Raw genomic sequence first — 18,072 nt, forward strand, 5'->3', positions numbered from 1 at the left:
AAAATACATAAAAATTTATTTGTGGTGGCATGTATAGAAGTAAAAAAGGGTTTTCCAATGTAGCATTGAGTTTAATATACATGCATCTATGATTAACTAATTACTAGCACGTCAAATACCAGTATGAACTTAATACGAACATTCTTCAAATGTTATAACCAAAAAACTTATATTGTTATGGTAGATATTTATAGATGGATCAATTAAATTTATATATCGATCGAATAAATGGATTTTAATTTGTGTCAAAAGTTTAGAAATAAGTGGAGGTTAAGTTTAGAATAACTAATTTACTTTTGTCTCTAGCTATTGATACATCTTTTCCTTCTTGAAAGTAATGAATAAACGTTGTTAATTCTTTGTTTGAGGATATGACGTAATTCATGTTGCACAGCTTGGCAAAATGTCAGTACAACTACGACCTTTTTTAAAAATCGAGTCTTTATTGAAAGCCACAATAGTCTATTTATCCTCTCAATCAGAAGCGTATGCGTATGGGAAGTACGTACTGAAACGTGTCAAAACTAAAATCATATAAACTTTAAATTTTATAAAAGGGAGACGGTTAAAAGCTTTTAAATGAAAAGATGAAAAGGCAGCGTTTCAACAAGTGTTTGATAGTTGGAAGACAAGAAGGTATACATTATGGTGACAATTAGGTAGTTATAATTTATTTTCCAATTTTAGAAATCATGTATTGATATTATATTATTATAAGGGGGTGGGGTATATGCCGCGATCTACTATTAAATTGCTACATGAAGACTTACAAGAAGCGATTTAACTGAAAATTAGTAGGAATCATGACAGTACAAAAATTTAATTATATTGATTTTGTTAATCAATAACAGCACTTATTGATTTCTGTCTGTTGACTTGGCAAGGCACAAGAGGCATAGCTCATGCATAACGTTGTGAATGGTTGGTAATCAATAATTACTTTATGATATACGTGTAACGATTTAAAAAAAAAAAGGATGACTGAACATTTCTGATTCTAGCAATAATATAGTGATATTTATCTTTTTTCTTTCATATCTACAGAAGATATGTTGCGTTGTACGAGGTAACGGTGCAATTTGAATAGAGTTCAAAACGAAAGCTGTTACTAGGAACAAACATTGCTGAGAACGTGAGGACAAGCAAAATCTCTGGTATGTCTTCGAATTTTGGTTTGATTTAATCTAAAAAAAATCCTGAAATGCATTCATAAATCAAATTATTTCTAGTTTTGATGTCAAGATCTGAGTTGATCAACACATCCAAACTTGTAGGTTCAGGGACTAACAGAATGTATGATGTAAATAGCAACTCATATCCCATTTGAGGGTCATTTCAAATTTTAGTTTTAGATACCGGTAAATATTTAAACAAGAGGGCCATGAGCCACATTGCTTACCTGAGTAACAAAGACATTATAAAACCAGCTTTACGGAGAAATATACCAACAAAAAAAATATGGACAATGTAGTCTAACAGATCCTGTATAATAAAAATTCAAATATTCCCCTGGATACTAGTATTCTGTTTATCATTGATCCCTTTTTGTCAAAGTATAGTCATTTCACATATTGAGCATTGCAGTTCTCAAGAAGATCAAAATTAAATGGGATATAAACGTACATCAAACTGTGAAGCCCAAGAATTGTCCAGAGGCCAAAGTCTATACAATTTTAAAGAATCAAAAAGAACTAGGTACAGTTTCTATCATATTTTGCCCTGTTTTAGAGTGATTTTTAAAGATATCACAAGAGATTAAATGCAACGTTTATTTACACAAGAATACCCATAAATTAAGAATCTATATATAGTTACCAATTAGACTTCCACAAGTTTAATTGTGACGTCACAAACAGTGCATTTTCCCGTAATTTTTATAAAACTGAGCAAAAGACACCAATTCCCTAGTGGTTTTTTGAATAGAAAAATATATCCGCAGCTGTCTCCCACGATAAAACTCACATTATAACTTTATCATGTGATATCACATAAAATATATTAATTTCGTTGTACGGCTGCAGACACATTTTTTTTTTCTTAAAAAAAAAAACTGTGAGAAAATATGCCATTTTTCATCATTTTTTACCAAATCTTAGGAATTTGCCAAAATGTTTCGGTTAAAACTATTTGTTGAAACAAGATAAAAGTGTATAACTTGCTACTTTATATACACATATGTTCAAGATGGTACAATTGTATTTGTATTAGATTTAAACAACTTTTTAATTTTAAGGGCAAATATTGAAAGAAACTGTACCTTCTTCTTTGTCAAAATGCTTGCATATAAGTTAAACCATGTATTATAACATTTGAATTTTGTTGAATTTTAACTGTTTTCTTTTGTAAAATTGGACCCTCCACCCCATGTGGCTCCATCCTACTCCTGAAAAATATGATTTTGACAAATTTGAATCTACACTATCTAAGGTTACTTTCATTAATGTTGCAACTTTTCCAAGAACATGTTATTTTTAAAGAAAAAGATTTTTCTCAATATATTCCTTTGTGAAGATTTAACCGGTCCCCATTGTGCCTCTCTCCTATCCACCATCCCCCCCCCCCCCCCCCGGTGATCATAATTTGACTAAACTTGAATCTACCCTATCTGATGATACTTCACACAAATTATGTACAGCTTTACTGGCCAGTAGTGTTCTGAGTAGAAGTTTTAAAAATAAAAATTCTCTTTATATTCCTATGTAAAAATTTGACCTCCCCCCCTCGTGTGGCCCCACCTTATGATTTGAACAAGCTTGAATCTACACTGTCTGAGGATGTTTCAGCTTTTTCGGCCAAATGGTTTTTGAGAAGAAGATTTTTAAAGATTAACTCTATATACTCCTATGTAAAACTTTTTTTGTGGCCCCACCTAACCCCCAAGGACCATGATTTGAACAAACTTGAATCTACACTATCTGAGGATGCTTCCACACAAGTTTCTGCTTTTCTGGTCACATGGTTTTTTAAAGAAGATTTTTGAAAAAGAATCACCACATTTTAATAAATCCTTATTAAATATGAAATAGGATGTGTCCCTTTCTTTCAACAAACTTGAATACCCTTTACCCAATGATGCTTTGTGCCAAGTTTGGTTAAAATTTGGCCAAGTGGTTCAGGAGAAGAAGTCGAAAATGTAGAAAGTTTACAGACAGACAGACGGACGCCGGACAAAAAGTGATCAGAAAAGCTCACTTGAGCTTTCACTCAGGTGAGCTAAAAAGGAAAGGAATTCGAATCTTATTGGTTGTTTTACGATTTTTATGTACACATGATCTGTATAGCACAGATATTTTCTACCGATTGATAGTGCCATATACATGTAACTGCTGTATATAAAACATAAAACAGTTTGAAAGAGAAAAAAAACCCACTTTTTTGCAAAACTTTGTGCCAAGTTTGAACTTGAAATTAAATCCTTATTAAATATGAAATAGGATGTGAACAAACTTGAATACCCTTTACCCAATGATGCTTTGTGCCAAGTTTGGTTAAAATTTGGCCAAGTGGTTCAGGAGAAGAAGTCGAAAATGTAGAAAGTTTACAGACAGACAGACGGACGCCGGACAAAAAGTGATCAGAAAAGCTCACTTGAGCTTTCACTCAGGTGAGCTAAAAAGGAAAGGAATTCGAATCTTATTGGTTGTTTTACGATTTTTATGTACACATGATCTGTATAGCACAGATATTTTCTACCGATTGATAGTGCCATATACATGTAACTGCTGTATATAAAACATAAAACAGTTTGAAAGAGAAAAAAAACCCACTTTTTTGCAAAACAGCTATTCGCCTCTGAGACTGCATCATCGAATATAATTCAGTTTGATTCGTTAGTTTCGAATCATTTTAATTAAAACTTTTTTAATTTCTAGATTTTTGTTTTGTTTTCTAGAACTTCGCTTAGATGGCGTCTTTAGATGGAGAGGGATTTTCTTATTCTGAACTAGAGGTTTTGACCAGTGTTCCAATTCATGATGTCCTCAATAGTCAATCTTGGTCCGAAAGACGCTTCATAGAAACCGCCATAGACTGTCGTAACATCCAAAAATCTTTATTAATTTTGAAATTATTCGTCAAAATTGCAACTAGTGACGACAAAGCATGCCAAGAACAAATCAACTTTATTTTTACTAAGTCTGTTAACCAAACATTTTCCTCGCAAATCTGCGCACTTCTGAATGAATTGAAAGATATTTCAACTGATGTCAGAAATGATTATATGACCATTTTGGAATGTGTTTTACAAGTTTTACAAGAAATATGTAGAAAAACACCTTCGCTGTCCTTGGACGCTCTAGGACTGTGTTCATGTTTATCATCAGTCGTTACTACGCTGATACTCTCAAGTAACGATGACACCGTTATAGAACATCTATCAAACATTAAAAGTGATACTGAAGAGATTCAGAAGAATATATCCGACAGAATAGTAAACTCGCATACAGAGAAATCGAAAAGAAACAAGACAAAAGATAATCGGAAGCCCCCGAACAATTTCCGAGATCTATCAATAGTTCCAACGAGAGATGACATATTTTGCAAGCCCTTTTTGAGAGCAAATTTGACACATGCGTCATTTGACAATTTGGATCATTACTTAGATGTACAGTTTAGACTTTTAAGGGAAGACTGTATAGCGCAATTAAGAAATGGCATATTTGAATACATTACCAGAAAGGAATCGGATGCTACCGAAGAGATAAAAAAGTTGCAAGATGTGAAAATTTACCAAAATGTGTCCGTAGAGTCTAAAAGCACTACAATGGATTGTCGTTTTTATGACATTAAATTAGATAAATCCCATGTTAGTCGCATCAAGTGGAATAACAGCAAGCGATTACTTAATGGATCATTGTTATGTCTATCTCAAGATGATTTTGAAACATTGTATTTTGCTGTAATCGAAAATGCAAATCATGAAAAGATGAAAAATGAAGGCATTTTAAGAATAAAAGTGGACAAAGAAAGTGGCTCACCAGAACTGTTTGTTGGTATGACTATGACTATGGTAGAAAGTACAGCTTATTTTGAGGCATACAGACATGTTTTATCTTCCTTACAAAACATATACGATGATGACCTGCCGTTTAGGAGATATCTAGTTGATGGTCTTACGATAGTTCATCCTCCACTTTATGTACAAGACAACACTCAAATAGAATATGACTTAGGACCTTTATTGACGACAGATGTTATATACCAGGATGATAAGGGTAAGGAGGCTGGCGTTGAGAGGGCTCGAATGTGTCAAATCGTCTCAGATAATTGGCCATCAGCTCAGGAGCTTCATCTTGATGAATCTCAATACAGAGCACTGCAATTTGCATTGACCAAGGAATTTGTTTTAATTCAAGGTCCACCCGGAACAGGAAAAACGCATGTTGGATTGATGATTGCAAAAACATTGTTGCATAACAAACACTTATGGATGAATGAACGAAAAATAAATGAATACAATCTTCAAGACAAAATCTGTGAAAAAGAGGAAAAAATAAACGAACCATCATCAGCAATGCTGATTGTTTGCTACACAAACCATGCATTAGATCAATTTATTGAAGGAGTGGTAAATCTTTTAGACCCAAAAAATGTAAAGCAATGGGAATCAAAGCTTGTTCGAGTCGGTTCAAGATGCTCAAATGAGAATATCAATAAATTTAGTCTTATACACAAGAGAGTGCAATGGGACCAGTTGAAAACGGACGCAAGAGACGTTTGGGTGCAGCTTAGAAAGAGTCACGAAAGAATTTATAAAATCAGATGGATGTTGAAAAAATCGTTTGAAAATATATTTGGAGAGGAAATTCTAATGCCATGGGTACCAGAGGTGAAAACGATGTTAGAGAACAGAAAACGGTTTAATATGTTAAAGTGGTTGAAAATTGATGAAAATTCCCTATGTCAATCTGCATATGGGGATTATGAGAAATTAGAAATAAAAAACTCCAAAGGAAAGTGCAAGTTCAATGTAGATGTCAACGATGATAAAATTGAAATAGATACAGAAGTTGATCTTATTAATAGGGAAAGATACATAGAAGATGACGATTTTGAAACGAGTTTTGAATTTAAAGAAATTGGTGCAAATTTTGATTCAATGGTAAATGCAATTCTAAAACATGGCGATTTTGATGAACAGTTTAAACAAATATTGAATAAGTACTTTAGAAATGCACAATCAAAAATACTACGTAAAGAAATCATGACTCAAAGAAACGTTGAAAACTGCATACGACAACCTTGGAAAATAACGGTGCACGAAAGATGGAACATGTATCGATACTTTCTCCATCGTTTACGGGAAAAAGCAAAATTATTGTTGCTTGAAGAAGAATTAAATTATGCAAACATAAGAAAGAAATATGAACGCGAAAAGCAAACGCTTGACCGCGAAATTCTAGCCCACTCAGAAGTAATTGCAATGACAAGCTCAGGGGCAGCACGGTATCAAAATGTTTTGAAAGAAATTGGTCCCAAAGTTATTATCGTAGAGGAGGCTGCAGAAGTGTTAGAGGCACATGTTATTACAACTTTGAACTCGTTCTGTGAGCATCTGATTTTGATTGGTGATCATAAGCAATTAGAACCAAAGCCGGCGGTTTTTGAGTTGGCAAAGAAATATCATTTGGACGTCTCTTTGTTTGAAAGAATGATAAATTTGGGTTTGCCTTACGTTTGCCTTGAAAGGCAACATCGTATGCGACCCGAAATTTCAAAATTAGTCCGCCCTGTTTATGAAAAACTCTTTGACAATGAAAATGTTTTAGAATACGAAGATGTCATGGGTATCGAGAAAAATGTGTATTTCGTGTCACACACAGAGGAGGAACAAGCTAAGGAAGACATACAATCCTATGCCAATGAATTTGAGGCGTTGTATGTTGAACGCCTTACATATTATTTATTGAAACAAGGTTATTCGACCCGGCAAATTACAATAATTACTCCTTACTCGGCACAAATGATATTGATTCGGAATCAAATGCCAAAGAAGGACTATGAAGGGATAAGAATTTCAATTCTCGATAACTACCAGGGAGAGGAGAATGATATAATCCTGTTGTCTCTTGTTAGAAGCAACAAAGAGGGGAAAATTGGATTCCTTGACAAAGATAACCGGGTGTGTGTGGCACTATCCAGGGCTAAAAAAGGTTTGTTTCTCATTGGCAATTTTGATTTTATACAAAAGCATTCTCGCAAATGCCAGTTATGGAAAAAAGTAAACAAACTAATGATGACAGACGAATCAGTGGGATGTGGTCTACCGTTAATTTGTAGAAATCACAGTAATGTTCGAACCCAAGCCATCGAGCCGAAAGATTTTAATAAGGTGCCAGAGGGAGGGTGCTCTCAAAAGTGTGATTTTCGATTAAAATGTGGACATGTTTGTGACTTATTCTGCCATCCATTGGATCCTCGTCACATTGAAATAATTTGTAAAAAATTTTGTTTAAATTCTTGTGAAAATGGTCACATATGTAGTAAACGATGTCATTTCCCGAATGATTGCAACTGTACGGAACAGGTTGAAAAAACATTGTCTTGTGGACATATAACGACTTTGCCTTGTGAAACTAATTCTGAGAAAATTGAGTGTCAAGCTATAGTCACTAAAAAACTGCCGTGTGACCATGATCGCCGAATGCGTTGCTTCCAAGATCCATCGCAGGTGAATTGTAGTGTTTTAGTTCAGAGACATTTAAAATGTGATCACTTTCAAATGTTGCACTGCTTTGTTGACGTAAAAAAACATATTTGTCAGAAGGAGGTAATGAAAAAGCTTCCTTGTAAGCACCAAAAAATGTTACCTTGCTATGTCGACATAGAAAAATATAAATGTGATGAAGAAGTACTAAAAATACTCCCTTGTAAACACCAAAAGATATTACCATGTAACCTTAATATAAACTTTTATAACTGTAAAGAACGGGTACAGAAGACGCTACCATGTCAACACAATGCAGAAATGCCTTGTTATCAAGACCCCCTGGGATACAAGTGTACATACCTTGTCAAAAAGACTTTGAGTTGTAAACACGAGTGTTTGCTCAAATGCTCTCTTGATATTGAACAATTCGATTGTCAGAAAATAGTTACATAAAAACTCGTTTGTAAGCACGAAGCTCAAATCCCATGCTCGTTTGAAATTTGCAGATACATTTGTAAGGAAGACGTTACGGAAAAAAGATCAGTAACTGTTGGCTCTCACAGAATGTTCGGTTTTTCAAATAGGGATAAAATATGTAATCACTTGTATACGAGAAAATGTTATCAATCAGCAAGAAGATTTCAAATTGCAAATCCTTGTAAAGAACTTGTAGAAAAAATCCTGAAATGTGGCCATACAATTGTAGTAGAATGTCATCTTCAGGATGAAGAATATCAATGCAAGACATTAGTACAGACAAAATTTGATTGTAATCATGAAAACGTCTCTGTATATTGCAACCAGAAAAATCAGACGCAATGTCTGTCAGTATGTGGTAAAATGTGTCAATCAGGACATGAATGTATTAAAGAATGTCACCACCCTGAGCCTTGTGTTTGTACATTTCAGGTTCAAAAGGAAAAAGAGTGTGGTCATCTTTTAGATGTTAAGTGTTGTGAAGACGTTTCAATGGTATCTTGTGAAAAACCTGTATTAAAACAACTTAATTGTGGACATTCTAAAGTTTTACTTTGCAGACAGGGGGTGAATTATGTAAAGTGTGAATTTGAGGTTGAAAAAGAATTGAAATGTGGTCACTTTCAAAGTTTGCCTTGCTTTAAAGATCCTGACAAAGAAATATGTTTGAAGAAAATAGACAAAATTCTACCTGATTGTGGTCATAGTGCAGCAACAGAATGTTCAAGAAGCCCCTCTGGTGTGAAATGTGAAAAAGTGGTTAAGATAATTAGACCCGATTGTGGACATGAATTAGACATATTTTGTTGCTTAAAAGAAATAGGAATGCAAGACATTTTCAAATTACCACCATGTCATGTCAGTGTAACAACGCTCTTGCCCTGTGGTCATGCCACACAAGTCCTATGTTGTGATAAAAACATACTTTCAATATTTTGTACCGAACCATGCAACTTTTTGCTAGTATGTGGTCACAAGTGTGCAGGATCATGTTCAGAATGTTCAAGTGCCTTTCAACATAAAGAATGCGAAGAGATTTGCAGCAAAGTACGTGTTTGTGGTCATAAATGCAAAGATAGTACATGTGGTAAATGTAGTCCTTGTTTCCTTGTATGTAGGCTAAAATGTTCTCATTCTGATTGCACCCATCCCTGTTCCGAGGTGTGCTCCCCGTGCACAAAACCCTGTGACTGGACTTGCGTACATTACAAATGTTCAAATCAATGTTTTCAAGCGTGCAACCGGCCAAAGTGTGATGAATTGTGTACGAAACGGTTGAAATGTGGTCATAACTGTCTAGGATTATGTGGTGACCCGTGTCCAAATCTATGCAGAAAGTGCAATGTATGGGAATTTCGTAAAACATCCAATGCAAAACCAATTCCCAAAGTTGAACTTCAGGAGTGTGGACATGTGTTTGATTTCAATACCCTCGATAAGTACATGGAAAGTGTTGAAAATCTTAATGTACTAAAACGATGCCCAAAATGTTCAAAACTTATTCTTTGGCATCCGCGTTACAGTGTCGAACTGAAGAACCAAAGAATGCGCCTTAATGGGATTAAAACTGCAATACAGTCGTTATCAAAGAATCTGAATGCTTTTACGTTCCCAGTTCTTGTAAGTAATACTGTAGACTCTTTCTCATATGTAAGAACATTTGGTACTTTCTTGGCTGCAAATAAACAATCTTTAGTACAATCAAATGCTTACTTATATTCCTTTGCTAACAATTTCCTGCATTCTTTGAAAACCCTAATGGGAAAAAGTCAAGCACACAATCAGACATTCCAAAGCATCTTTGAAAAATTGAACATTTTACGGGGTTTGTGGAAGTTATTTATTGCATTTCGATACAGTGTATTTTCTGAGAAGTCTACTCTGAAATCCTTGACACGGAGAAAAGAAAGTTCTGGTGAAGAAACATCGGAAGATTCCGACACCGACACACAGCTTGTCCATGAATTAAGGGATAGATATGTCTGCAGTGAAGAGTATTGGCATACGTTATTCACAATTCAAGAGACTCTTTTAAACGCTGAACAAAACAAATTGGATGAAGATTTCTCGAAAAAGTTTCATGATGTCACACCGTTTCTAACAAGTACTGGAAAAGCATGGATAGAGAGGGTGGACACATACCCTCGCGTGGTTGGCATCGTAGATATACATTTAAGGACCTGGAAAACATGCACATTTGGTAAGAGTAAACTATAATTGTATTTTTTCATCTCATGTAGTTTTAAACTAAATAAGCCTAAACATGCGCATAAATATAATTTTTTTCTGTTTAATAGGTCACATTTATGTTTCTGTGTCAAAGAGAGAAAGGTGTCTGGAGTGTTATGGGGTCGACAAAATATCTTTGCAATCCTTTCAAGTATACGCTAAAGAGCCAGCTCAGCAGAAGACGGAGGATTATGGCGAACAGGGAGCAAGACCAAAACAACCGAGAACAAACCAGCCAACGACAGGAATATATCCTGGAAATGAAACCTCAGTTACTAGTAATCTACACAGAAAAGAAGACTATTCAGGAAAACTTACACCAGAGTATAAACAAATTGGCTCCAAAACACTGACAAGGGAAGATAGCCCCAGATCTAAAAAGAAAAACAAAAAGAATCGAAATGTTCAGAAACAAGAGGTATCCATAGAACTTGGCTTCAAAATCTCGATCAAAGAAAGCACACAACAATCGAGACAAGGGCTGTCTACCCGTCACGGGTTTAACAGGGAATCCAGTCCTGGTAACAATCATGGAAGAGAAGGGATGATACCAAGACCAGTTGACGACTTTCCAGATTAGAACAAAGGAACTGTAGTAATCCTGTAAGCAAAATGCTAATCGAAAACGAACCTGTGGATAAAGACTCTAAACTTCACTTGTCGTTCGGAATAGGAAAATGGAATTCGAGTAAAAAGAAGTGTAAAAAGGATAAAAAATAGAGGAATTGAACTATTTTATGAAGCCATAAGTATAGTACACATTATGACTTCTTGCTGATTTTTTTCCTCTCACAGAAATGTAACAATTTATCTTTAAAAACTATGATTTTCTTAACACTTTGGAAATATCTTGACTATACATGTATATAGAACTTTTTTAAACGTTTCATCGTTTCATTTTGTTTACCGTCATATCAGGTAATATTTCTATTACCAGTAGATCATTATTTTCCATGTGATTGCAATGTTGTGAAAAAAAAACCCTTTTTTCACATTTCAAAAATAACATTGAGTTCCATTTTTTCCTAATGCATTACTTTCACGGATTATTTTGAAGTTTAAAAAAAACAATTTATAAGCGTACATGTATGATATTACGAGACTAATTTTGGCATCATTGTGACAAATTTAAATACAAGTAAATTGCAACGAAAGTAGGCATCAATTGTTAAAATGCAAAATAGGGTAGACCATGATTTATCAAATGCAGAATTCATAGCTACATGTTATATGAATTAGTATGCTCATCAAAATTTCCGAACCCTTATTTAAGTTATATTCAGAAGACAAATGTCTGTTGAATTAAACTTAAATGAATAATAATCGGTTGTTCACATTAATAATATATGGTGAAACTATCTTCCGCGCTATTTCCAAACAGTCATGGTACCAAAGAGGGAAAACTATAATATCTTGTGGTTTTTTTTTAAAATTTCATGTATAATATTAAATGTGTACTTGTTGAAGGCATATCACATTGTGTAACTTCGTTGTTTGGAATTTTTATTTACTAGTAATTTATATCGATTTTGAGTTTTGTTAATAAACAAACTTAAAAATAATCAATACGTGTATTATTATTATATTAACAGATTATATTTTATAATAATTTTCTGACTTCAAATTAAATTGCACATCTTCTTTCTAAATAAATTCAAAAACAAAAGGTATTATTTCTTAGACATGTATAGATAAATTTAATTTAAAATTGCATATAAATTACTTCTTAAAAAATTATTATATTAATTATTTGGTCAATTTAATTTGATTTCCCGACTATCCTGTTTAAACATAAGGGTCTTCCAGTGACCTTCACACCTGGGGGAGAAGTTCTGCTTATAAGCCCAAACTTTTATATTACTTAAAGATATATATGGATTTCTAGCATAATTATGTTCGATTTGAAAATGACCAAAAAAAATAATGGGGGGGGGGGGGGTGTAGAGGGAATCAACTTTTAAAATCTTACAGCCATTGAAGAGAACAAAATTCTTTGCAAGAGAACAAAATTCTTTGCAGTATTTGAACTCGGGACTTGCGGACCAGTAGATCAAAGCAACACCCGATGCGCTAAAGAGATAAACATCAAAATTTGACGATGTTTTATACTTGGTTAAAATCGTCATGCTGTGATGTACTGCTATAAAAAGTAGAAATCACAGAGTGTTGAGCATCCTTAATAAATGTGAACATTTTTAACTCATATAACTGATTGTATACACTGTACATGTATAAAGATGTGATGTGGAATAGTATTCAAATCAGTTCCCAATATTTTTCTTCTCTATGACTGAATAAAATTAATTACATGTTTTACTCAATACAACAATTGCCTAATGGCTTCTATCATTATCACATTTATACTTGTAGTAAAATAAGATATATATGCATGTTTTCGTAAACTACTATAGATTCCTAGTCAAGAGGAATTAATATTTGCGCAAGATCACGTTGACATCCTTGCATATTTTGCAGTCTAGGCTTTTCATGTTTCAGACTTCTTTAACAAAAGTTTTGTTCATGCAATTATACATTATTGTTTATACTAAACAACAGAATTTTTTTAATTCCGTACTGAGTAACTCGGACAAATAATATAAAGAATCTACGGTATTTTACTAGGATAGCTTAATTAATTATATAGCAAATGAAATAAAATAACAATATCCTCTTTTGTTCATTTATTAAAAACAAAACAAATGGATATAATTATGTACATGCAATATTCTGATAAATTAATCTAGTTGACAGACTTAATTGCGTGCCTTAATTAATTTGACATACAGCATCTCAAATAAAGCTGCATCACTTAAAATTGAAAACGTTTAATTTTTGGAAAAATACGTTATCCAAGAAGAAACTTGTTAGGAAATTATAACTGTTTATGCAATCAAGAACATTTCTTTAAAGATCAATCAAAGTTTCTTGGGTATGGTAATCTGCACAAAAATTAGAGTACACAAAATACAAGTATCAATCACAATGAGGAACATCACACTTACATGTGTATACATGTACATGCATGTTGTGGAACTTGTTCAACCTGTTTACATTGTAATTTATGATATTCACAACAGATGATGCACTATGATGATACATGTGTACAACCACAATATCAGTTCTCTTTCTTGCTCCCACCTCCTCCTGCTATAACTTCTGACTTGGCTGTTGTTCCATTTTGATGGACTCCATTTTCTGTTGGGATTACCTATTTAAAAAAAAATTGAAATTGTTATATGATGTTCAATGAAAACAATTTATATGTTTTTTCAGAATGTATGTTCGTTCGCCATAAAATGTGTTTGCCCTAGTTTCTGTTCACCCAAGGTCTGTTCGCCTTTGATTCCTTTGCCTAAGATTCTGGTTCGCCTGATTTTAATACAGGATTAATGTAGTTGTATATTCTTATATTCTGATCATTTTAAATATTATGATTGAAGAGATATATGATTATAAAAAACACCACTATTATAGAACCTTTACATAATGATGGCTTGATAACGATAAGATGACTTCAATATTGTGAATTCATTATTTAATTATGGTTGACAGTAGTTTGATACAGTTTCATGTTCCATCTACGTATATATCTCATTTAGAGATCAAAGGGTTGTGCGGTGCTCGGGTTCTTCAAAGATAGAATACTGCTCTTCCATTGCTTATCTTCTCTTTGGGCCAATTAATGTTTCAATTTCTTTTATTGTTTAAAAACATCAAGCAAATCATTACAAAGAACAAAAGACAGTTTCTTTTATAATTTACCGCATTGAAGTCCAACAGTTAGACCAAATTAAGTCTTCTTGATGAAATTAAATCATAAAATGTCAGAAAAAGTTTTTGGAAGTAAAACAAAAAAATATATAAGTAAAATTAAATATAATAGTTCAGAGTAAATGAAACAAAGATTTTTATCTTAAAATGATGGGGTGTATGAAGGAGGTTTAGGTGGAGGGCAAGCAAGGATTATTGAAAACGATACCAGTAATTAGAGCGAACAGACTTTAAGTGAATAAACTCAGGTGAATAGTTAGATGGGGCGAACAAATCTAATACCTGTTTCTAATACCCCTGAAGAGCTAATTTGGGATAAACGGACGGTAGATATCACTGAATATCTGTTCGGATACTAACTTGATTATAGCTCAGCAGTAATGCACTAAACAAAAATGAATACAAGGATCCCTGATTTCATTCACAGTCCACATTTTGAATTAGAAAACGTGTCAGGGGTACATATCCCGGCTATAGCTAAAAGGCTTACTTAAATGAGGTTTATGGCATTTTTAAAGGGGAGGGGATGCTTTAAAGGGGCATGGTCACGATTTTGATCGAAAAATTTTTTTTTTCAATTTTAATGTTTATAATGCTTCAGTAAGACATTTTAATAGGCAACCGAATCTTGAGTGTCATTTGTTGAGTTAAAAGCGAGTTGCAGAGCTTACAATTCTTCGCTATGTAAACAAAGCTATTGTTTACATTTTGAATGTTGAAGGGAAAATTCCAGTGCTAGACGTAAAATGAATGTGGTAAACACTAGGAACTGTTTATTTTTGCTTAAAATGAATAAGAAGATAGACAAATCAGCTTGTAAAAGATTTTGACAAGTATATTGAACCTATGTAAACAAAAACAGGGCACGAGCCTTGTTTACATGACGAAGAATTGTGAGCCCTGTATCTTGCTTAAAACTCATCGACTGGCACAAAAATTTCATTTGATCATTAGAAATGCATTCCTAAAGCATTGCAAATAATAAAAAAAGAAAAATGAGATTTGACCAAAATCGTGACCACGCCCCTTTAATTTGAGATAAATGAATTGTACATGTAGTGGTACATGTAGAACATGTACTGATAAAAACAGGGGTCTCATAGTCAATTCTCCACCCTGTCACAAATTACTCCGAGATAAACTACAGGAATCAAACTTATGAAATCAAATAAAGTACCTTAGTGTCTTCAGTTTGTGAACAGCCCTTGGCGTCTTTGATAGTTGTTGTTTTACTCCATGGCCAAAACTTTGAAATAAGAGGCTGAATAAACTTGTGGAACACCCAAAGAAGGACAGGAATAACAATACACGGAACACAAACCATTTTGATGTATGTCTAAATCTTTGTTCTGGTTGTTGACAGTACACCGGAAATGATTAAATTAGTCGGGATCGTTGTTCACAATTTCACTGCCTTGACGCGTTACAGCTTCCGGTTTTACTTTCGACACATCACAGTGATAATCACAGGGTTGACAGACCTATGTAAAAATGTAGAACGGAAATGTATATATATAGCAAACGCAGCATCCTCTGTTATTGTTGACCCCCCTAAATATAGAAAATGAATATATTTTCAATGTGTTGTATGGTAAAGCTTTAGATTGTGTGGCATGAGTTCAAGAAAGTCCAGACAGGATGCTAACAACAAACCTTACAGCTACCAGCAACTAGGTGCAGAGGTTCAAAACTCCAAGAAGTCCAGAGTGTATGTGTTTGGTAATGCTGATGTTCAAGAAGATGAAGTTGTTGAATTTGAAATGTCTGATGTGCGATCCCGTAAAGGGGGACCAAAACCTACACAGAAAGATGAAGATGAGCAACTGTACTATGAGAGAGAACTTACAGAGGGTGACACATTACGCAGTCTTTCATTACAGTATGGATGTCCGGTAAATTAACTTTTTTTTGGTCGACACAATATAGATTTTGAAAAAAAAGTAACAATACAGTAGAGAATTATTGGAAACCATTTCTAATATCAAAGATGATGAAACATGTTTATATGAAACTTTTGTTTATTCTATTCTTTTTAGGTGGCTGAGATCAAGAGAATTAACAATATGATCCAGGACCAAGATTTTTATGCTTATAAGAAGATTAAAGTGCCAATCAAAAAGTATTCTTTCCTAACTGAAACTCTCAAAACGGAAACAAAATCCGACAAACCCCAATTTAATGGCATTACAGTGGTGGACGAAACTGACACAGAGAACACAGAAACAGACTCTGAGTCTGTGTGTAATATGAGTGACCCAGACACACAGCGGCTCATGATTAAAAAATCTCTAAGCATTAGAAGTCAGACAGGTCTCCAGTCCAAAGAAGCCAGAAGATTTCTGCGCAGCATGGATAAAGACTTGGTGAAATTTTGTAAATCTGCCAAAACGAGACATGAGTCTCTGGACGAGGTTGTGTCTCTGTTGACCAACAGGTCAATACAACCTATTCCACCTCCGAGAAGGAAGTTCTTTGGCCACGACTGTGGATTAACCTGGTGTTCGATGATTGGTTTCATAGTGGTTCTTGCAATTTTGATTCCATTAGGAATTTTAAGTTATTTATGGTTCACTGGTCATTTTTCTACCCACAGTTCTGCAGGTCAGAATAATGGATGATACATGTATTTGTAACGTTTAGAAATTATAAGATTTGAATTGAAAATTTGTTGCATATAATATATCAAACAATCATCACTCTAAACAGTGCTCATTCTGTTAGTTTTTAATCAATTGTGGAAACTTAACAGTGTATGATTTTGATGATTTGTCTCATGTGGAAGTTCAGAACAAAAAAATATTTCTCAACAATACTGTCCTCTTCTGTTGATTGTTTTTTTTTAAGATGTTGGGGTGAATGAAAGTTGAACTTTTCCCATTCTAATAAGCTGTTATTTTTCAACTTTTTTTTTTCGATTTGAATATGTAGATGTGTGACAGTAAAAGATGTGCAGTTAGGATTATTAAGTCAAAATTGAAAATCAATTTCTTATTTGAAATATAGTTCTGGTGCCCAATACACGATAGGTTGATAAGTTTTTGTTTAGAATATGATCATTGTAAAGTGCAGATCTAGAAATAGACAATTTTTCTAATTAGTATTTGTAATTTCTACCCGCATTGAGTATCATGAACAGAATGAAACTAAAAGTGCCAGATGTGATCTAACACAGTCAAAATTTTCCTTCCATAAGTTACTTCCAAGAGTTGCAGAGACCTTTGATTATGGAGATTGGATTCTGGAAGTTAAAAAAAAAATCATTTTAATCAATCACTAGGCCATTGCAAATAACAATGTGACGAACAGGTATTATAATAAATGCTGCTAATTAAATCTGATACTTAGACATAAACTTGTAAGATTATTTGCAGTATTTCTGCCTTATCAGTTGGTTTACCACCTGTAGTGATTCGATAGCCAAATCAAATCCTCCCCAAATGTGTTGTAGCTTTTTTTTCACTAAAGGCAATAGTTATGAACAAGGCTGCTTTAATTTTTGTGATAGATGTTCAGCTTAGCTGTTTACTAAACACTCAATAAAATACCTATAGTATCTTTATCTGTCACACCTTTTGTCATAATAGATTGTCAGGTAACCAAACACCTAAAATAATTGATTTAAAAAAATATTCAATTTAGACCTTTTTTTTTTTTTATAAAAATAAGCTTTATCTTTAACATGTGTCCTCTAATTATCTATACACAGCTACCTGTTACCTTTATATAACCTTTCAACAGTGCTTTTTCATGTTTGCTTGCCCTTTTTGTATCAAGTACTCAGATATGAGATGTGTTTAATCCCTGTCATTTTTTCTCATCTGTGTACAGGTACCTTTGTTTAAACATGAACAAGTACATTGTACATGTATGTGTTGAATCACAGTAACTTGCATTTAAAGTCAATGCAACTAAAATGCCTAAAATTCTGTAGAAAACATTAAAAGCCT

The 18,072-nt window shown here is 33.6% G+C and overlaps 3 protein-coding genes across 6 annotated transcripts; all 3 read left to right on the top strand.

Annotated features, from left to right (window-relative positions):
- The first annotated feature begins 503 nt into the window (after positions 1–503).
- On the top strand, positions 504–8,101 carry LOC109617512 (NFX1-type zinc finger-containing protein 1). Of its 4 annotated transcripts, none has more exons than XM_066088015.1 (4): positions 568–636; positions 852–921; positions 1,045–1,154; positions 3,893–8,101. In XM_066088015.1, exon 4 carries the CDS (start codon positions 3,905–3,907, stop codon positions 8,099–8,101), a length of 4,197 nt encoding a protein of 1,398 aa, XP_065944087.1. In that variant the 5' UTR covers positions 568–636; positions 852–921; positions 1,045–1,154; positions 3,893–3,904. The 4 variants fall into 4 exon arrangements, with proteins under 4 accessions (XP_034323770.2, XP_034323771.2, XP_065944087.1 ...); XM_066088014.1 differs by having other exon boundaries at positions 570–659; XM_034467879.2 differs by lacking the exon at positions 852–921 and having other exon boundaries at positions 504–659.
- A 111-nt stretch (positions 8,102–8,212) lies between these two features.
- LOC136276365 (NFX1-type zinc finger-containing protein 1 homolog) lies at positions 8,213–10,934 on the top strand. The gene is made up of 2 exons (XM_066088247.1): positions 8,213–10,325; positions 10,423–10,934. The coding sequence occupies exons 1-2, from the start codon at positions 8,213–8,215 to the stop codon at positions 10,932–10,934; spliced, it is 2,625 nt and encodes an 874-aa protein (XP_065944319.1).
- A 4,598-nt stretch (positions 10,935–15,532) lies between these two features.
- Positions 15,533–17,776, top strand: LOC105344339 (lysM and putative peptidoglycan-binding domain-containing protein 3). Its single transcript, XM_011452097.4, has 2 exons — positions 15,533–16,017; positions 16,162–17,776. The coding sequence occupies exons 1-2, from the start codon at positions 15,739–15,741 to the stop codon at positions 16,741–16,743; spliced, it is 861 nt and encodes a 286-aa protein (XP_011450399.2). The 5' UTR covers positions 15,533–15,738; the 3' UTR covers positions 16,744–17,776.
- Positions 17,777–18,072: the final 296 nt, after the last annotated feature.

The sequence above is a fragment of the Magallana gigas genome, chromosome 6, assembly GCF_963853765.1.
Source record: "Magallana gigas chromosome 6, xbMagGiga1.1, whole genome shotgun sequence".
NCBI lineage: Eukaryota > Metazoa > Mollusca > Bivalvia > Ostreida > Ostreidae > Magallana > Magallana gigas.

Excerpts from the sequence above, each read along its gene's own strand:
- LOC109617512 (XM_034467879.2), top strand. The coding sequence starts at position 3,905 with ATGGCGTCTTTAGATGGAGAGGGATTTTCTTATTCTGAACTAGAGGTT.
- LOC136276365 (XM_066088247.1), top strand. The coding sequence starts at position 8,213 with ATGTTCGGTTTTTCAAATAGGGATAAAATATGTAATCACTTGTATACG. Across the intron at positions 10,326-10,422 it reads CTGGAAAACATGCACATTTG|GTCACATTTATGTTTCTGTG; the intron begins GTAAGAGTAAAC and ends TCTGTTTAATAG.
- LOC105344339 (XM_011452097.4), top strand. The coding sequence starts at position 15,739 with ATGAGTTCAAGAAAGTCCAGACAGGATGCTAACAACAAACCTTACAGC. Across the intron at positions 16,018-16,161 it reads CATTACAGTATGGATGTCCG|GTGGCTGAGATCAAGAGAAT; the intron begins GTAAATTAACTT and ends TATTCTTTTTAG.